Raw genomic sequence first — 22280 nt, forward strand, 5'->3', positions numbered from 1 at the left:
GCACTCAAATAACCTAAAAACAACATCCTAAATGGTGTTTATTAAAATTTTACCTAACAAAATAAGTAATACAATGTCGTTTTTGAGCTATTTAAATGTCAAAACCAAAACTGCATCATTTTACAAGTTTTAACGTGACATGTGATAGTCTACAACAGCGCTCTATTAACGTTTTTATACTAAAAATGGTCTCAGGGACTAATATGAGGCACGTTTATAAATTTCGGGGACTAAATAGAGACAATTGAAACTTCAAGGACTAAATTGAGACTCGCGTGTAAGTTCAAGGACCAAATTAAATATTATCTCACAAAAAATATCTTGTCTTTCATGGTGAGCATTAATTTTAAATTTTATACTGGAATTGAATTAGGTTTAAATTCTTTATAATATGTTTTTTTTAGTAAATAATCAATTTACAATCTCATTTCACTGTCTATTCACAACAGTTTTATTTTATTAGAAAATTAACACACTCTTTTTTCTAACTAACAATCGACTAAAAAAAATAATAAAATAGAGAAATATAAAAGAAGATAGAAATAATGATGAAAACAAGCATTAATTAGTTTCGTGACGAGGATTGCATGCTATGACTACGTAACCTAATAAGTATACCCACTTTCTCATTTCCTTTTAATACATATCTTTCTCGTATACTTTTTTTTTTTCGCATTTTTTACTTTTGTTATTAACATTGATTGATAACAAATTTATCTTTTATACCACATAAAAATATAAAAAATATATATACAAAAAATAATACAAACATCATTTCTCTTCTTTTTTTTTATTCTGACATGAAAATGGAATTACAGTAGATATGGTAAAATCTAAATGTAATTACTCAAATGTGTTTAGGACATTTATTTTTAGCACTTACACGCTGTTTAGATGAGATTGTAAAAAAAAAAAATTTTTTGAGTAATATTTTTTTAAAAGATTTTTCAAAAATATAAGATTTAAAAATAGTTTTTTGTCCATTAATTATATTTCAATCATTTCATAAAAATAATTTTAGTTAAAGTTTGGAATAATACAGTGAGAACAACAAAGAACAGAGCAAATGATTTTCCCTCTTATAGTGGTAAGGTCCTGCAGACCGATTCTTGTTAACATTCTAAAATTACATGTAAGAACAAGCATTAAGTTTTGTAAAACATTTCCTAATTGTATCGATTTTTGAGTTAAACTTTGCATGCATAATCCAAATTCAACAATGTAACAGACTTTTTTTATAATAAAAAAACAACCATCCTACACATGCCACAACAAAAACAGCCGCATTATTGTGAAAGGAATTTTACTTCGTAATCTTCATAGTTGTTATCATACAGAAAACCTATGGATGCAAACAAAATTACAAAACCACTATAAATAAGTGTTGATCACACCATGCACTTCATCATCCAGTTATATTATATATAACAATGTTGTTCACTAGCTTCAAAATTGTTTCATTGATGGTTTGTGTATTTGCCATGGTGCAAACATCAATATGTGGTGATCCAGATATCCTTGGTGACTTCATAGCCCCGGCCGGTGTCCCTATTAACGGGAGCTTCTTCACCTTCACCGGCATGCGCGAATGGGTTGGACAAACCGGTTCGCCCTCATATTTTCAGTATTTGAGGGCAAGCAAGGATGAATTCCCAGCCTTGGATGGGCTGAGTGTGTCCACCATTCTCCTTGGATTCCGTCCGGGGGACGTTAGCCCCCCGCACGTGCACCCTCGCGCGTCGGAGCTGCTCCTTGTTGTTCAAGGGAATCTTCTAGTTGGATTTGTAGACACAAATAACAAACTTTACACTAGTAGACTTCAAACTGGGGACATGTTTGTGTTCCCAAAAGGACTTATCCACTTTCAACTAAATGAAGATACCGAAAACCCTGCTTTCTCTATTTCTTCTTTGGGTAGTGCTAGTCCTGGCCTTATATTAGTTCCCAATAACTTATTTAACACCTCTGCTACCATTGATGACAGAGTTATGGCTTTGTCCTTTAAGACTAATGTTTCCACCATCCATTTATTGGAGAAAGCTCTATCAACCCCTTACAACTAAATGATGGATGGAATTTTGTAGCCTCCTCTGCCTCTTGTTACTTGTGCTTCAAGTTACCTTTCACTTCTAATGTTTTTTTTTTTCTTTTCTTTGATTCTCCTTGTGTTATAGTTCAATAAGAAGAGTGTTGTTCTTTAAAAGGGTTGAAAGATTGTTTGATCAACCTATTTGGAATGACCTGCTGAAATAAAATGCAAGAATTCATATATTTTAATTCATATTCATTATATATGATTTGAAAGGTAGGTAGATAGATAAAAAACATGTTATGTGATATCATCTTTTGGCATTAGGTAGATTAAAAAACATATATATTATGTAATATCATCTTTTAGCTTTTAAGTTTCAATCCAATGAAAAAAAAAATTAAAACAAAAAGAGTTAATATTTAAAGTGGTCCCTAAACTTGTAATCGAACCTCAAGGTTGTCCCTAAACTTATATTGGCCCCAATATTGTCCCTGAATTTAACAAAAGTGACTCACGATAGTCCCTGAAGCATTTTTCGGTAACGGAAAGATGACTTGGATTGACGGAAGCCACACCGGACTTCCAAAACGATGTTGTTTTTTATTTGTTGCCCAAATAGCATAGAAACGCCGATTTGTTAATGTTTCTCCCAAATCGGTTGCTCCATCCACTCTCTCTCTCTTTTTCTATCTCCTTCCTCCTCCTTTTCTCACCTCTCTTCTCTCGCTCTCCCTGTAGTGCCGTAAATCCTAAACCCTTTTCTTCTTTTCCCATCTTTTAATTTCCCTAAATTTTACAGCTTTATTCATGTATCGCCTAAGCTCTCTAGTTCACTTGGAACCTTGCCATTGTTTCTGACCTTATAGCGCTTCTTGATCAATTGGGTTGTTCTGAGGAAGCTGAAGTTCTGGTCTTTGAGGCCACTTCCAAGCTCCAATCTTGAAATAGAGAGCTTGCTCTTTTCTACTGTAAGTTACTTGAGTCACACTCCAAGTGAGGCTCACAGAAAGGTTTTGCCATTTTGATATTGCTTACTGTTACCTGAACTAGCTTCTTCGTAGTTCTCCCTCTGTTTACATAAAATGCAGGATTTTTGATATATGGTTAGTGATTTGTGTGCAATGGATAGGCCTCGTGAAGCCGAGAATTTGAGAGGCAATGGTGGAGAGATTGACCCTTCAGCTTTTGAGTTGAAGTCCATTATGTATGATTATGAGAGGTTGGAGTTGTTCCATGATTTGCAGAGAGTTGTGAATCAAATGAAGAGAGGTGGCTTTGAGATTGCACTACAAGAAAATAGAGCATTTGTAACAAAAAATTTGTATCAAATTTAAAATTGTTACAAATTATGTATTTTTGTAACAATATTTAGTTATTGTTACAAAATAAGAATATTTTGTAACAACAAAAAAATTTGTTACAAAACATTTCAATATTTTGTAACGACGTGATTTTTTTGTTACAAGTTATGTTGGCTTTTGTATCGAATTGTTGTTTTGTTGCAAAATATTATAATTATTTGAGTAAATTAATTTATTGATAAATAAAATTTTATACTTTTTAAAAATAATCTTTACAATATCATATTTAAATTCTAAATTATTATTTTATTTTAAATATTTTATAAAATTATTATGAAAATTTCTAATTCTAACCCTAATACACAAAATCCCTAATTTGTGTCCTAAATCCATTAATACACGCACACTCAAAGACAAAGAGGGAGAAGGGAGAAATAAGAAGAACGGAGAAGAGGAAGGAAGAGAGGGCAAAGAGCGCGAGGAAAACGAGGGAGGAAGGGGGCCGCCTTCGTCGCGGCCAAGCCGCCGTGGTTGAGGTCGCCGCCGTCTTTGTTGAGTTCCACCATAGAGAAGGCAACAGTGCACGAGAGAAAGAGAGACAGAGGAAGGAGACGCGACGAAGAGAGGAGGAGAAGGCCATTTCGTTTGCCACTGAAGCCTCCAATGCCGCCGCTGCCACCGGAGACCTCGTCCCAGCCGCAAAGAAGAGGAGGAGGGGTGTTCTTTGCGCCTTCGCCGCTGCCCCGCATTGTCGCTGTCGAGAAGTAGAACGAGACAGAGAGACACGCGAAGAAGAATGACGGAGGCCACCACTGCTGCTACTGTCGTTGCTGGGCTCGCCGGAAGCTGCCGTGACCACCACTGAGCTCCGCGCTGTCTATGGAGTCACTGATGGAGGTGTCTTTGCTGTCTCTTCGGTTTAGGTCCTTCGCTTCTTTAACATTCTTTGCCATTTTTTTTTCATACTAAATTACTCCTATGCATTGAATAGTTCAAGTGAATTTTTAAATTGACCACGAACTCGAAATTCTTTTAAAAGAAGAGCCTCTTTTGCATGCTCTCACAAGGTTGAAGATTTCTTTTTACCTATGTGCCTAATTTGATTTATTTTATTCATGCCTAACTTACCTTAAGTCACATAGGGCATGAATTTTTTAAGTCTTGTCTCAACCTTGTGACTTTTATGCTTCATTGGAATTTGATGTTTGAATTTTCTTTGGCTTACATGTTTCTTTATGTTTCTAACTTAGTCAACACCAAATTGTTTTAATTTATGTCACTTACTTGTGATTGATATTTACTTGATTATGTGCTCTACACATACATGTGTATCACTTGTTTTGGCATTTTGAATTGTTGAGAAGTGCATACAAACTTGTTTGTTTTGAAAATTTAGAAACTTTTTGAACTTAAGGAACTTTTGACTATGCACCTAACTTTTTGTTTTGGTTTTTCTTATTTACAGGAGTGTTGAAATGATGACCACATGCTACTTTGAGGGCTCAAGAATATTTTGATTCATAGAGACACTAATCTATGTTAAAACTTTTAACTTTTGGTTCAATGTACTCACTAATGTTATTTTGTTTTAAAACAATTTTAGCTAAATGAGGCATGTTTGAATTATGTATGTTTACATATTATATAAATGTAGACTTGCTTAGTAAAATAGTTAAATATTAGTTAATTAAAAAAATAATTTAGTAAATTATGCATGCAATTTGTATTAAAAAAATTGTTACAAAATAATTATTTTACTTTTGTAACTAAAGAAAAAAAATGTTACAAAATCAATTTACATTTTGTAATAAAATTTTATGATAGAAAAAAATAGATTGTCACCAAAAATATTTTGAAGATCAAAATTTGTTACCACTTTTGTATCGACTTCTGGTTTTTTGTATCAGAAAAGTTTGTTACAAAATATCAGAAAAGTTTGTTACAAAATTTCAATTTTTTGTAAGAAATTTTTTTGTTACAAATATTATTTTTTCTTATAGTGTTGATACTGTTTGCGCCAATATGGTTCTTTCAATTTTTGGCACTCATGGTGAGCACATGAAAATGATTTTCTGGCTTAAGAAGACGAGAAGCTCAAGCATCTCATTCTCAATCAGAACCTACAATTCTGTATCAAACTCTTGCCCGAAAATCACGAGAATGATGGCGCAACTAAATGAGTTGCCACTGTCGATTGAGAAGTTCAATGTTAGATGGGAAGGAGGGGAGCCTATGATAGGTAAGGAATTACTGGATTCTTGTGTGATTCATCAGAGGCTAAATTGGATTTGCATGGATGTCATTTGAGTTCATCCTATTTGATTATGCTGCTTTGGTTGGAGGAGATGCGGTGGAGAAGAAGACGGAGAGCAGAGAAGAAGAAAGAAGGTGACTTCTAATGGTGGAACACAACTATCTGGAACTCAAATTAGAACTCAAATTGGGCATTAGGGTTATAAACCACTTTAGGGACTAAATTGAGTTAAATAACGATAACAGTCACGTCATATAGTTGTTACTTATCCACCGTGACATCTCTCCGCCCGTCATCATGCCGTTAAAGAATATTTTTCGAAAAATGTTTAAAGGACGACTGTGAGTCATTTTTGTTAAATTCAGAGATAACATTGGGACCAATATAAGGTTAGGGATGACTTTAAGACTCGATTGCCAATATAAGTTCATGAACCACTTTAAGTATTAACTCTACAAAAATGTATAAACGTGTTACGACATGTGACATTTATTTATTGAATGGAAAAACTCAACATGTGTTTGAATTCGTTGCATGAGTTTCCTTAAACAAGATTATAGTTTTTTCCAATATTATTTATTTTAAGAAGTAAAGAAAATTATGTTGAGATGTGTAAATGAAAAATTATTGCGCTCTAAAGACTTTTTTTTCTTTTTTGGAATTATAAAAAGAATGTGTTAAATGAAAATTGCAACTTTTCAAACAATAAAAATGGTGATTTTACTTTGATTATTAATCTTTTTCCTCAAATATGCTAAAAAAAATTACAAGATAAATCTATTTTAACAAATTAATTTGTGCCCAAATGAAACTCTGATTATGCTACATCTACACTACATAATTAGTTCCAAACCCGAATAAAGGAGGAGGGTTGTCAGACTTTTGACGATCAACATAAAAACTTATTAGTCAAATTTTTATGACATGGATTAAAGATGTTATTGCACTAAAGCTAGGTTGTTGCCTGGAAGCAACGCGCTGTATGGCTCGCGTACAGTGTCAAATGAGCAAGAGCTGTTGTATCAGTGCCCAGGTGTAGTGTTAAATGAGCACGGATTCCCGCGTTTTCGTGAACGGACGAGGGTAAATAAGCTAGTTTAAAAAGAAAAAGGTAAAGGTAAAGGTCAGAGCGACAGAATGTTGAGATTTGGGATATGTCCTAACGGAAAAATTCATGGAGGTGGTAGATACCATGAGAAGGAGAAAAATTAACATCATGTGCCTACAAAAAAACAAAATGGGTCGGCGCGAAGGCTAGCAGTTGGATACCTTCGGATTCAAATTTTGGTATACAGGAAAGGTGAATAATAGGAATGGGGTAGGTATTTTCGTGGATAAGCAGTGGAAGAAGGACGTAGTGGATGTCAAGAGGGTGGGTGATCGAATCATCTCTATCAAACTTATGGTGGAAAGAGATACTTTTCATGTGATTAGCACCTATGCAGCGCAAGTGGTTTGGACGAGCAACACAAGATAAGGTTTTGGGAGGATCTAGAGAGTTTAGTCCAAGACATACCTTCGGAAAATAAGATTTTCTTAGGAGGAGATTTAAATGGCCATGTTGGAAGAGAAGTGACTAGAAATGGAAGTATTCACGGAATCCATGGTTTCGGGATAGTCAATATTGAGGGTAAAATTATTTAAGACTTTTCCTCAACCTTTGACCTTCTCATCGCAAATATATGTTTTAAAAAGAGAGACGGACATCTTATAACCTATAGAAGTGGCATGACAAGCTCTCAAATGGACTTCTTCTTGTTGAGGAGAGTCGACCGAAAATTTTGCATTAATTGTAAAATTATTCTTGGAGAGAGTTTAACAACACAACATAGGATGCTCGTCATGGATTTTTGTGTTCAGCAAAAGTTGAAGAAAATACATCATACAAAAAACCCAATGATGGGGTGGTGGCGAATAAAAGGTGAGGAACAAAGAAGCTTCCTAAGAGGGGTAGGAGAATAGGCAAAGTGGAAAGGGAATGAAAGCACGAAGGAGATGTAAAGGGAGATGGCAGAAGTTATTAGAAGAACAGCAAAAAAAGTTTTGGTGAATCTAGAGGGATAGGACTAAGAGACAAGAAGTCCTGGTGGTGGAATACGAGTGTACAAAAAAAGATAAAGGCTAAAAGAAAGTGCTTTAAAGAGTGATTTTTGTGCCACAATGCAGTTAATTAGAAAAAATATAAGGCGGCTAAGAAGGAGACAAAAGTGGTTGTAAGCGAAGCAAGAATAAGAGCATATGATGGTCTCTACCAGTCTTTAGGCACGAAAAAAGGAGAAAAATGTATATATAGAATTGCAAAAAGCCGTGAAAGAAGAACAAGATACTTGGATTAGGTTAACTGCATAAAGGATAAAGATGGAGAGGTTTTGGCTCAAGATGAGAAGATCAATGAAAGGTGGAAGACCTACTTCTACGAATTATTTAATGAAGGACAGAAGACTCTTTCGAGTCTTGGTCGGTTATGCATGAGGAAAGAAGATCAAAACTTCGACTACTATCCAAGGATTCGAGACTTCGAAGTAAAAAAAAAGGCTATAAAGCAGATGAAAAATGGCAGGGCAGTAAGACCCGATAATATTTCAATCGAAGTTTGGAAGGGCCTTGGAGAGAAAGGCATCAGTTGGTCAATCAAGTTTTTTAATGAGATTTTAAGGTCAAAGAAAATGTCAGATGAGTGGAAAAAGAGCACATTTGTACCTATCTACAAGAATAAGGAAAATATACAAAATTTCGAAAACTATAGAAGGATCAAGCTCATGAACCATACCATGAAGTTTGGAAAATGGTGATAGAATGGATGCTGAGTAAGAGACACAAGTAACAGAGAAATAATTTGATTTTATGCTAGACAGATCTACTATTGAAGCTATATACCTATTAAGAAGAATGATGGAGAGGTATCGTAGTAATAAAAGGGATCTACGTATGGTGTTTATTGATTTAGAAAAAAGCGTATGATAGGGTGCCAAGGGAGGTCTTATGGAAGGTTTTGAAAGGAAGAGAGTAAAGATTGCATATATTTGTGCAATTGAAGACATGTATGATGGAGTTACAACTAGTGTGAAGACTCAAGGTGGTGTGATGGAGAAATTTCCTATTAGTATAAGATTACACCAGGGATCATCCTTAAGTTTATACCTTTTTATATTAGTCTTGGAAGTACTCACAGAACATATCCAAGAGTCTGTGATATGGTGCATGCTTTTTGCCGATGATATCGTCCTTATGGAAGAGTCAAGAGAAGACCTAAATAAGAAGTTAGATTTATAGAGAAAAGCTCTAGAAGTGTATAGCCTGTGCATAAGCCATAGAAATACGGAATATATGGAATGTAAGTTCGGCTGGCAAAGGAAAAACCCTAATGTAAAGCTGAAGATTGGAGAAAACATCCTACGAAAAGTTAAAAGTTTTAAGTATCTTGGGTGCATCATACAGGATAATGGAGAGATTGAATAAGATGTAAATTATAGGATCTAAGCGGGTTGGTCAAAATAATAGAGTGTGTCTGGTTTTACATGTGACAAAAAAGTGCATTTAAAACTTAAAGATAAATTCTATCGCACTGCTATCAGACCGGCTATGCTTTATAGTACAGAGTGTTGGGCGGCCAAAGGAGAGCACGAACATAAGTTAAGTGTGGCAGAGATGAAGATGTTGAGATGGATGAGTGGTCATACGCGATTGGATAGAATAAGGAATGCAGATATAAGAGAGAGAGAGTTGGAGTAGACCTATTATAGAAAAGATGGTAGAATCGCGTCTCAGGTGGTTTAGACATGTGAGAAGAAGACCGACAGAGCACCTAGTCAGGAGGGTGGATAAAATGGAAGATAGACAAGGGGTGAAAGACAGAAGAAGACCTAGAAAAACCATTTATGAGGTGGTCAAACGAGATCTACATATAAACTGTCTCTCTGACCCCATCTAGTGGGACAAGATTTTATTTTATTTTTTTTTGGTAATTTGTGCCCAAATGAACATTGAAAAAAGGTTCTAATGTGATAATGCCACATAACAAGCAACCAAAATTATTTATCAAGTGACTAACTAATAAACTAACCCAAAAAACTAGTTATGAAGGTTAGTAAAGAATTCGACGATCCCATAACTTTTGGACTATTAAATGGTCTTAGTAATAAAATATATTTTTTAAGTTTTTTAATAATTATTAAATAGTCCTTATTTAATTTTAATTACAAATTAATCCTTTATATATATTATTTAATTATAAAATCTATCCTCTATTTTATAAATTATTATTTTATTATTCATCTATCATGTTTATTAACACTTAGAAATAAAAATAACAACAAAATATATATTCCATTAATTGTGACCTCCAAAAATATTTTGACAATGCGAATCAATGAGTTTTTTATCCTTTGATCCGTTATATGACAATATGTGTTTTTTCAAAATTCAATCGATTGGAAGTGTAACCATAGAACCGGACCGAACCGGCCGGCTCAACTGAAAAATTAGCGAATTAAACTTTCAACCAGTCCGGTCCAATCTTCGAACCACTTAAGGATAAGAATCGGTCAAAACCGATAAAACCGATAAAAACCGGTACAACCGTTCGAGAGAAAATTCTAAAATTGATGAAGTTGTGATTTGAATCTGGGTCTTCTTTATGCCTACATGCTCTCCTTACCACTAAATTATATTGTTCCTTATTATTTCAGGTCTCCTTAATTAATTAATTAATATTTAAAACATTTGAAAATTCTTAATTAATAAATATATTTGGTCTTTTGTTGTGTTTCAGTACCATCCAGATGTATGCAGAGGGAGCAAATGCGGGGTGCAGTTTCACCAAATCAACCAGGCTTATGATGTGAGTTTTCTTGCTGAGCTTATTGCTTTTGTAATGCATGAATTTAATATTGATAATGCTTATGACGGTGATGCTAAGTCAAAATATGACCTCTTTGGTATGATTGATTTGAATAAAAATGCTGAGATTGGAATTGCTAATTGCCATAACTTTCGTGGGCCACATAGGTTGTAGCAGAATTTCGGATCTAATTGGGGTTTCCATGTGACTTATGTGGAATGCAGGTTGTAATGTCCAATTTGAGAGGAGAATCCAATGAAATGGAAATGGAAATGTACGAAGCATGCGATGATGATGCAGGCATCGACGAAGCAATGAGGGGAATGAATGATCCAGATTGGGACCTGTGGGAAGAGTGGATGGGATGGGAAGGAGCAGGAATTCGTGATTATTCATCTCACATTAATCCTTACATTTGAAATTGCTTTGTAATTTCTCTCTCTTTTTTTTTTTTTTTGAAAGTTTAATTTCAATTATGTATTTAGTTAAATGCTAAGGCCCTTCTTCCGCCTTCAAAAGTGGTTGCGGTTTGTGTAGATAGAGAGTGTAGAGCTCAAGTAGGTTAAAGGTAGTCTTGACCTCTGCATAATTTAAGCCTATGTTAACAAAACCAATCAAACTTGAAAAAGAATAAAATCTTAAAAAGCTTCAACACCCAATTGCAGTTTGATCATACTGTGTGTGATCTATATTATTATCTTTTTGTAAATAAATTCAAAAACATCAAAAAATAATAAAAAATTAACCTATAAAGGACTCATAATATTATGATGTTCCTCATTCATTTGTAGAGCAAACAAGAAGCAGACGTCATATATTTTTCTCCTCATTGGATAGCTTGTCGTAGGTGCTTTCTATATTTCCTCGCTAAGGAGTTCCCTCAATTGTGACAAAGGAGGATTCTAATTTTTTTAATCTTGGTGATTGTGTTTGATACAGAGCATTTTGAAGAAAGAATGGAATTTACATCACTCTTTGGTCTATCAAATTGCATGAGATATTTTTCATCACCACAAAATGATTCATGTTACTATCTTGATTGTGACTGGGAATATCAAGAACAAAGAATGATAGAATGCTTTCCAAGGCCACAAAATGATACATATCTTAACTTGTTATGAGATAAAAAGCAAAAATATCTCCTAAAGCTAGTTTAAAAGGCAGAAAGTTACACACAGCAAAAATGAGCTAAGATTCAACCCCCTTTTTCTTAGCCACTGATTACCATCAACATTAAAAGAGCACTTGTTGGGAAGTAACCCAACCATTGTTTCCTTTGATTTTTAGTTGATTCTTAGTTTTCATTAATTTTCTATTTTAATTATTAAAATGATGCATATGTTTTGTTTCGAATTGAAAGCTTCTTGGCCTAAGCAGGGGATGATGGGTGAGCATCTTTTTCTTATTTTTTTGTTATTTTAGATATGAAATTAGTGAGTTTTATTGAGATTCAAGTGTTTGAAACCTGTTTAGGTACTATTTTGAGTCGTTCTATTGTTTTGATTATTTCAGATGAAGTTTAAATCGGTTTAGCAGAATTCGTTTACAAGAAAAGAGAAGAATTTAGAAGCTGCTAAGCTAGCGCTAAACGCCGTATCTGGCGTTTAGCGCCCAAGGGTTTTGGGACATGTGCAACCATTCTGCCAAGCTGGCACTAAACGCGAACCTGGGCGTTTAGCGCCATGTGCCTCGAGATTCGTGCCAAGCCTATGTCTTGTGGGACGCTAAACGCCAAGCCTAACGTTTAGCGCCAGAAAGTTATATACGAAGAGGAACTCACTGCCACCAGGGGCGCTAAATGCTAAACCCAGTGTTTAGTGCCAGAAAGACAGAATTGAAATGGAAGTTACTGCCATCTGGGGCGCTAAACGCCGAATCTGGCATTTAATGCCAGTAACGCGGATCAACTTCACTTAAAGGATACATCTTTAGTTGGATTTGGCTTTTAATTTGTTGAATTTTATTTTGTTTTAGTTAATTTTATTTACAAACAAAATCAATTAGGTTTATAATTTATTATTTTATTTTATTTTCAAATCAAATTAGGTTAGATATAATAATCTCACATGTCGGTTAAAGTGTCAGAACCCGACACATCCAGTAGCTAACCCGGATATTGTCTCTCTGTCGTGCATCTCTGTGAGGAATATAATAATCTCGACTTTATCAAAAGCCGGTCTAAGAGGGTAGTGCCCTTACACCTCTTGCTGGAGGTAGCGCTATCCAGGATACATGTCCCCCCACCTTTACAACTACAGAGAACCACAAAATAAGTAGGATTAATCACCATACTTGTTTTGGTATAATTCAGCTCAATGCGCAAGCGGGATTCACCACCGTCCTTCTTGCCACGTCCTTGCCAAGAGTAATCATCAGTGTAGTACGCAAGCGAGAATAACCCGGGCCCTTGCCAGCACAAGTATGCAAGCAGGAATAACCCTGGCCTTTGCTAGCACAAATATGATCAGACCACCACCAATCTTATCAGTATCCTTGACATTCCAACCCACAATCTTATTCAAACTTATCAATTCCATCCCTTAATTGTGCTCAAACTCATTTGCAAGCCTAAATACTAGTTAGCGAACCTTAAACAGGAGTTAAAAAGGTGAAAAAGTGAACTGGATAGGCAAAAACAGCTAAAATATCATTTTCTTAAGAAACATGACAGTCGTGCGTACGCACAAGTTCCCCTTTTGCGCGTACGCGTAGAACGCGCACGAAAAATATTCAATTCTGTAATGCAAGTTATGTGTACACATGGGTCATGCTACGTATAACTTGGCTTTTGTGCGTACGCATGGTATGCACACGAAACTCTTTCAATTCTGTAACACCCCTCATGCGTACGCATGGGTCGTGCGTATGCAGGACCTCAATTTTCTGCAACTTCTGCAGAATTTATTTTTTAACCATAAACTTCAAACGTGCATAACTTTTTTGTTAAAAATAATTTTCCGTCTGTTCTTCGAACGTCATAAACTAAACAAATCTAATTTTCATTTAAGATAAGTTTCACAAAATTTAAAGATCTAAAGACCAAGTTATGGCCCATCAAAATTAGTTAAGAATTGATTTTTACCAAAATTTCATAATTATGCATTTCTACCAATTCCTCTTTTAAATTCAGATTTCAAACCATCTTAAACCATTACTGCTCAGGCTTAATACTCATTCACCATATCCTAATCATTCAACACTTAATTATACCACTTTCCAATCAATCACTCATTTTCAAAGATTTTTATCAATAATCAATATCAATAAAGGATAATAAAAGGATTATTTAGCCATTTAACAAAAATAATTAAAAGGATATATTTATCTTTTTATAAAAAAAGTTATTGAAAAATATAAGTTTGGATTAATGTAAAAAGTAATAATTATAAAAAAAATTATTTTGACTTTTTCTATGACAACAGGAATAATTGAATAAATTTTTTAAACAATAAAAATTATTAAAATAATATTTTAAAACAAGATGAAAGACGAATTTTTAACATATTACATGATTGTATAGGTTAAAAAAGAGAATGTTTCAAAATTTACTTTCAGATGATAAATTGATAATTTTAGTTATATAAAATATCACAGACCAAATTTAAAAATACCAAAATCTTAAAGTATGTATAGTTGAATGTTAATTCTTGTATAATATAATTATTAATTTTGACCTATATACTATAATTTATATTTTGTTGATTTTTTATTATGTTATATTTTAATTTATTTTATATTTAATTTGCCCCTCTTATAAAATTTCTGGACGTATAAATTAAAGGGGATGCTCCCATAAAGATGCGTAAAATGTCTTTTTGTAAAGATATTTATGTGTCGCATTATTATTGGACGTATTAATGAATCGGTTATTTTTGAATTTTTTAACAAATTAGAATAAAACTGATTTTTTTATAACAATAACAATAAATTCAAATTTTTTAGAGATTTAATTGTATTTTTAAATTTTTAGGGATTTAAATATTCGAAAAATAAAAAGTCAGGGATATAATTGTCTTTTTATTAAAAAATTTAAAGATATTCAATTTAGATGATATAATTCGATCAGATTAAATCAGGTCTAATAATTATAATGCAGACAATTGGGTTTATTATTGTTGCTATAATAAACCGATTTTGTTCTAGTTTATAATAAAAAATAAATTATTAACTGATTTTAATAAGAATATTCAATAATAACATGACATGTGTAAACGTTTTTAAAAAAAGACATTTTTAATGTCTTTATTAAAGTGTTCTCCATAAATTAATAGTAATGGTAGCAAAGCAAACACCCAAAATTAAACTTTCATAAGAGTAAAAGATTAATTTTTTTTCCATAAAACACTTCCCACATGTATTCACTACTTGTTAGCAAAACTCTTTCACAGAACCAACCCACACATTCAAAAATCGTGTTTCAAAATCTAAGGTCGACCTCCTCCTTCTTCATTATCGTTATCGTCATCATCTTCTCATTTCATTGCACATCACCAACCCAACCCAACCTATTGTAATTATTGCTAGAGATCAGAAGCCATGGCCATGGAGGTGGAGCTTGAACCCATGGCCGCTTCCATCGGTGTCACAGTCCCCGTGCTCCGTTTTCTCCTCTGCTTCGCGGCCACCGTTCCTCTCAGCTTCCTGTGGCGCATCGTCCCCGGCCGCCTCCCTAAGCATCTATACTCCGCCGGCATCGGCGTCTCTCTCTCTTACATTTCCTTCGGTTTGTCTTCCAACATGCACTTCTTGGTCCTGATCATGATTGGTTACTCCTCCATGCTCCTCCTTCGCCCCCGATGTGGCATCCTCACCTTCTTCCTCGGATTCGGTTATCTCATTGGCTGGTACGCTACCTATGTATCCAAAAATGTTTCTGCATCCATTCTATTATTATACGCACTTCCATAGTTATTAACGTACCAAAATTTCCACGTGACATATATTTCAGAACAGAAGGAGTGTACGACAAAGGTTGCGTTCATGCATTTCATTCCAATTTTTGGCTTTTAAAGTGAGAGGCAAAAAGGAAAAAAAAAGATTTGACTGTTTGTTTGTTTGTTTGTTTGTTTGTGTAGCCATGTGTATTACATGAGTGGAGATGTATGGAAGGATGGTGGCATCGATGACACTGGTGAGGACTCGTTCATCGTTCATCTCTTCTTTTCTTTTCTTTTTTTAATTTTGTTAGTTTACGATTTTCTTACTGTGATTGAAGGCCATGTATAACTGAATGTATTTAATTTGTTTGTACAGTAAAAATATTTTACAAATATATCCAGTAAAGTATGATAGACTACATTATTACAAATAGAAAAATGTTAGATGATTAACATTTTTTTCTTGTATTTGCCTTGCATTTGAGTAATCATAACCAACTTTCTATTTTTTTTATAATGCTTACTGCAAACTTATTTGCTTGTTTCATTTACAAGGAAATCAAATAGTTTAATTAAATAAAATAAATTTTCTTAGGATTAATTTATATTATACTACTTAAGTAACAACTACCAATTAGTTCTCAACAATGACCAATACAGTAGCTGATGTACTATATGGTAGCTTTGCAGGTGTACCATGTTTCTGATATTGAAGGTGGTAACTCCGTTGTTTTGCTTACCTATATATACATATGGTTATGGTATTTATGTTGGTTGGTTGATTAGTTTATTGACTATTGTGTGTTACTACTAAGTAGGGGCCTTAATGGTGTTGACCCTGAAGATCATCTCTTGTTAGTTTAATTACAATGATGGATTGTTGAAAGAGGAAGAAGGTTTACGCGAAGCCCAACAGAAATACAGGTTGACGAAGTTACCTTCTCTGGTTGAGTACATTGGTTACTGCCTCTGCTGTAGGAGTCACTTTGCTGGTGCTGTCTTTGAAATGAAGGACAATCTTGATTGGACTGAAGGAAAGGGGGTAATTATGTTTGAATTCAAGTTATTGATTAACCAGAACTAACAAATTTAGTTACAGTTTAGGACATTATCTTTAAATTATTTACACTTACATATACATAAGTATCAATTAACTACCTAAACTTGGGGAAAAGAAATGAAATTGTGGAAATTAGTTAACTTTCTTAAGTTAAAATTTGAATTTGAACTCTATAGAGTTAATTAAACAAATTACTTATGAGGATAGTAGTGGAAGGAAGAATAGTACAAGAAACAAAACCGATGGCCTTGATTACTAGTAATAGAAATTAGTAACAAATAGTGATGATTTTAGTCCTAATCTTTTTTCCATTATTGTGCAGATTTGGAACAAAGAAGCGAAAAGGCCATCACCATCACCATATGGAGCAACCATTCGGGCCCTTATCCAAGCTGGTTTCTGCATGGCCTTGTATTTGTACCTAGTCCCTTATTTTCCTCTGTCCAGGTTTACAGAGCCTATATACCAAGAATGGGCATTCTGGAAAAAGTTTGGTTACCAATATATGTCCAGGTTTACAGAGCCTATATACCAAGAATGGGCATTCTGGAAAAAGTTTGGTTACCAATATATGTCCGGCTTCACGGCACGTTGGAAGTATTATTTTATTTGGTCGGTTTCAGAAGCTTCTATTATCATCTCTGGTCTTGGTTTCAGTGGTTGGGCGAATTCGTCTCCACCAAAGCCAAGATGGGATCCAGCGAAGAATGTGAATATTTTAGGTGTTGAGTTTGCAAAGAGTTCTGTTGTAATTCCAACTGTGTGGAATATTCAAGTCAGCACATGGCTTCGTCGTTGTGAGTTTCTTATTATTGAGTTTTGCATTCTTTTTCTTCAAGTAGAACAAAGCCAATCTTTCAAAAGTTTGGCATGAAACTTGATTTAGGTAGGTCTTAGTCTTAGATCGCATAGTTACAACTTGCAAATTCTGAACATCATTAATTTTTTTTTCTTCTCTTAGCCTGTAAGTCAAGCTAGATTCAGAATCTGAAATTGTGAAAATCTTATTATGCTATCGTTTGTGTTTCGCACTAGATGTTTATGAGCGGCTTGTTCAGAGTGGTAAGAAACCCGGATTCTTTTAGTTACTTGCTACACAGACCATCAGTGTTATTTGGCATGTGAGTAAAACTTACACTGCATCTTGATTGATTTTTTTTTCCCAGTTACTTGCATTGCAAGTTAAGTCCTTGTATTACAAAAAAGTGTTACCCTTAAAATTTGAAGGAATTTTTTTAATTTCTTGACAGAACTGCTTTATTGTGCTGGTAAGTTGTATTGTTGAATCTGCGCTTTATAACATTCTGGCTTTATTATTGCAGGGGGTGTACCCTGGATACATCATCTTCTTTGTTCAGTCGGCGTTAATGATTGCTGGTTCAAGAGGTAATACATTAGAATAAGCTAGTATGCTTTTCTCTTGTTTTTTAACATGTCATGCTGTGTTTCTTTTGAAACAGCCATTTACAGATGGCAGCAAGTGACGGCCCCATCAATGGCAAACGCATTCGTGTTTTTGAATTTTGCTTATACACTTGTCGTTATAAATTACTCTAGCGTTGGTTTCTTGGTTAGTTTCTCCCTCCCTCTCCAACCCTTCAGTTTAGTCGCTTATACTTCACAGTTTTAACTCATTCAAATTTGGTGTTTTAATAGTGTTCAATTGTTTCTCTGAATTTTGAATAGGTGCTAAACCTGCACGAAACTCTTGCCGCATTCGGACGTGTGTATTATATTGGAACTATTCTTCCCATTTTAATGATTCTTCTTGGTAAAGTAATCAAACCCAGGAAGCCTGCAAGATCCAAAGCTCAAAAAGAGCAATGGGGTAGACATTGCAATTCAATCTTCATGAAGTTTTTGATATGGGATTAGAATAGTGTGAGAGTCTGAGAGAATGCATTTCAATCTTCCATGGGTTCCTACCCTGGTTGGCATTCAATGTTTTGTAACATCTGCTTTTTATTCTTCACAATTTGGTATTTAATTGTATTTTTAAAAGCTGTTATTGAAGAAAATAATGATTCAAACATCTTGAATTTCTATAATCTCTATGCTTTGTTAACTCCTGACTCCTTAGAAGTTAGAATTACTTCAAGGTGTTCTATTTTTCAAATCTCAGCTGCAGATAAAAACTTGAACTCTCGTATAACTTTTTGTAGTGCGAGGAACTCCGATCCATTGTAACATACCATAATTATGTCTACATCTATATGCATATGTAAACCTCACTTGAAAATTGTATTTAATGTAAAATGCAATGCATCATTACACAAGTAAAAAGAGTACACCTATTCTCATTGTTGTTCATTAAACAATCATAATTATACACTTAATTTCTATTCCGTTAATTTTTAAATTGAGTACACCACTGAGGCGAACAAAAACAACGCTGAAAGATACCAAAGACAAAAGAATCTCTAAAAATAAAAAATTAATTAAGTTTAATTTGACAAAAACCATCAAACATCAACGGATTATGTTTCTAATAGAAAACAGTGAGTTACTTGATAGAAGAGTTTAGACTTTAGAGTTTATATGACAAATTTAATCCGTTAAAAATTATGTGACGTTATTAATTAAAATAATATTTGACATGTTAAAAATTAAAAAAATTAGTTTATAGTATTTAATGTTGTAAATCACGTAAAAAAATAAAATTACACAAAAAGTGTAAAGAGATTGAAACTTAAATTAGTTATAAATAAATATAAAAATCACTATTAACTTATAAATTTTTTAATGTGTCCTAAGAATATATTTTAAAAATATTATAAAAGATTTTTACTAAAAGTTATTAAAATATAATTGTTTTTATGAATTTTCAATGCATTAAATACATAAAAAACTTAAATAACTTATTTATCATTCTAGGATAAAAATATACGTGATTATATCCAACCGACATCATGTATAATAAACAAGGTTGCGAGAATTGGACCGGTTAATGAACCGGTAAGACAATTGATTCACTGATTTAATGGTCCGATCGGAGTTTAACCGAAGTTTAACCGGTTTAATTAAATATTAAATAAAATTATTAAAAATTAATTAATATATGTAATACTTGATCACTATCTAGTTGTTCTATCTTTGTTAAGAGTAGTTAGTTGGATGGCTTCTAATTAGTACTCTTTTGGTACTCTTACTTTGAATTATGAGAAGAACCTTACTTTGAATTATGAGAAGAACCTGATGTCATCGGGTATTGAAATTATTATCCAGCAGTTAGAAGAGTACCAATTAGTAGCCATCCAACTAACTACTCTTAACAATCTTCAAAAATAAAAATTTCTAGTTAGTAACAACTACAATTTAGTAATTTACAAACACAAATTTACACAAATTAAATACAACCAATAATTAAATATTGATTGTTGAACAGATTTACAGAAAATTTCTAATCACATCAAGAAGCCAACAGTACATGCATCAAAAAGTTCAAAACAAAAAATTTCGAATTACACTAGGCATCAAAAGTTCAAAAAACAAACTCAAGAAATCATAATCCCTGCAATTAAACAATTAAATCAACAATCAACAAAATTAATAAGTACCACCAAAAGATAAAAAAAATTGAAAAGATAAAAAAATTAAAAAGATAAAAAAAATTGAAGAACAGAGCAGAGCATAATTTTCAAATTCAACATACATCAAATTTATTCTCAAATTCAACATATAACAAATTTATTCAACATTTGATTAATCATATTAAAAACAAAATTAAAAAATTAAAAAACAGAAGAACAGAAGCCCATAACAAAAAATGAAAACAGCGAACAGAAGTCAGAAACCCAGAACTTAACTGAAGAGAAGAACTACCAGAAGCCGCCAGAAAACAGCACGACCTAAACCCAGAAACCCAGAAGCCAGATACCCAAAACCCGCGACGGTGAGTGACAATGGGAGTGGGAGTGTTCTTCACGGCGTCGGTTATCCGTCATATGCAGAAGCTCCAGCCTCGAGCTTATGGTTGGGAGTAGCAGTGGCAGTGGAGTGTTCTTCGAAGATTTTGGAAGATTAGGGAGATTAGGGATTTAGGGTAAACTCAACTGGTAAAGTGGCTAGCTGCAAGTCACGGCGAGGAGCAGCGAAGCAGCGACAGAGAGACAAAAGAGCGCGCGAGAGAGAAGGGAGAGAAGGGTTCAGCGATGACAAACGATGCGGGGCTCTGGGGACTGCGGTGGCTACGGGCTGGGTGACTGTGGGTGGCTAGGGTTCTTCCTCTTCTTTCAATCTCAAGCTTTCTTCAATTTGACTGTTGAGAGAGTCGTTTTGATGGAGTATTCTAACCAAAAACCCGGTAAAAACTGGACGATTCTACCGGTTTATCGGTTAACTGCCGGTTCGATCGGTTTTTTACCGATTTTTTGTCAAATAGTTTCTGGCTTTATCCAGATCGATTAGGTGACCGGTTTTCAGTTAATCCGGTTGAATCGACCGGTCCAATTCGGTTTTTAGAACCATGATAATAAAGATGCAATGATTAAGATGGTGAGTCTTGAACACTTCATTTAATTATATATATATATATATATATGTGTGTGTGTGTAAAAAACCAAATAAAATAAAAATAGTCTTTTTAAAGAACAGAATGTACCGAATTAGGCTTGAGTTAAATTATATAAAAACAATTAGTTAAGTAACTAATAAATCTAAAACCAAATAAGTATAGTAACCAGTACTATTTCTAATAATTTATTTCCACTATGTTACGTGTATACTAAAATTAGTTATCAAAGTCAATTACTAATATAAAATACATGTTGGAATAATACACATTGAAATAAATTAAAGCTACATATGTATTTATACATAAATACATTGATAGCTGATTTTAATAGCTGATTTTAGTGTACGAATAGTATTTTTGGATTTATTTATATACTTTGTTGTTAGTGAAGTATCAGCTGAGAGGTGGATGTCGTGTATCCAAGAATCACGATGCTCAATGATGGAATACAACAACTAACTTGAACTTTTAAAGTGAGTATGAGAGAATGAGTAAGATGCATATGTAAACAAAGATGTGAAGATGAATTGAATTCGTATAGAATGAATATGATTCTGCATAATTACATTAGTGATAGAATTTGTTACGGCCTGGCCCAAATAGAATATGGGCCGACCCGACCCACGAACCACCCGACCCGAACGGTCGGGTGCGAGACGTCTAAATACCGACCCGGACACGCGTCTTGGACAGCTCTCTACTACAGCTGTATAAGGAAGTTTCGAGGAAGGTGGGTTTTGTCTTTGTGGGACCCACTTCTAACACGGTATATGTAGGGAGGGTCCTACCCCTCCCCCCAAAGTACGTCACATACCATTCTCACGTCTTTCGCCTACACACTTGACTGACTAGAGCGTCGGAGTGTCACGAAGTGCTCGGGACGTCGTCTACTCCAACCCAGTAACCTAGAACCAGGCGAGAGCCCCCTCTCATCAATCGGAATACTAACCCAAACCGTCCGGTACCCGACCTACCGTACATTGGCGCCGTTTGTGGGGACTCGCCCAAATGGACGTCATATTGGGTTCCACAGAACCAGGCCACGGGGCCGAGCGGAGAAGGGAAGCCTCGGTAGCTTCCTCCCGGGAGCGAACAAAATCCCCTCCACGACGAACCGAGCCGTCTTCACGATCACAAGAGAGGCGCCCCTTCGGGGAAACTGGCGACAACAGCTCCTACTTCATTGTATTATACATTTGTGACATTTTATTTCATTCAGAGCATTTATTTTTTAATAAAAATAATTTCTTAATTTCTGGCGATGTTAAATTTCTGCTAACAATTTTGTTAACAATAGTCTCCTAATTATGGCTTAATTGTGCCAAAAAAATTTAGGGTTTATAAAATTAACATTACTCTGGATAAATCTGACGGTAACCATTAACATAATCTCGCCAAATCCA

The 22280-nt window shown here is 34.2% G+C and overlaps 2 protein-coding genes and 3 pseudogenes across 2 annotated transcripts; all 5 read left to right on the top strand.

Moving 5' to 3' along the window:
• On the top strand, positions 1338 to 2303 carry LOC107610389 (putative germin-like protein 9-2). The gene has a single exon (XM_016312446.2). It carries the CDS (start codon positions 1431 to 1433, stop codon positions 2061 to 2063), a length of 633 nt encoding a protein of 210 aa, XP_016167932.1. The 5' UTR covers positions 1338 to 1430; the 3' UTR covers positions 2064 to 2303.
• LOC110265215 lies at positions 5497 to 8403 on the top strand (annotated as a pseudogene).
• Positions 8207 to 9570, top strand: LOC110266169 (annotated as a pseudogene).
• On the top strand, positions 10314 to 10941 carry LOC107610388 (chaperone protein dnaJ 8, chloroplastic-like; the record flags this gene model as incomplete). Its single annotated transcript, XM_021110245.1, has 2 exons — positions 10314 to 10427; positions 10652 to 10941. Coding segments are annotated over 2 exons (309 nt in total), but the record flags the coding sequence as incomplete, so codon positions are not given.
• On the top strand, positions 14885 to 18408 carry LOC107610387 (annotated as a pseudogene).

The sequence above is a fragment of the Arachis ipaensis genome, chromosome B08, assembly GCF_000816755.2.
Source record: "Arachis ipaensis cultivar K30076 chromosome B08, Araip1.1, whole genome shotgun sequence".
In the NCBI taxonomy this organism is placed as follows: Eukaryota; Viridiplantae; Streptophyta; class Magnoliopsida; order Fabales; family Fabaceae; genus Arachis; species Arachis ipaensis.

Excerpts from the sequence above, each read along its gene's own strand:
- LOC107610389 (XM_016312446.2), top strand. The coding sequence starts at position 1,431 with ATGTTGTTCACTAGCTTCAAAATTGTTTCATTGATGGTTTGTGTATTT.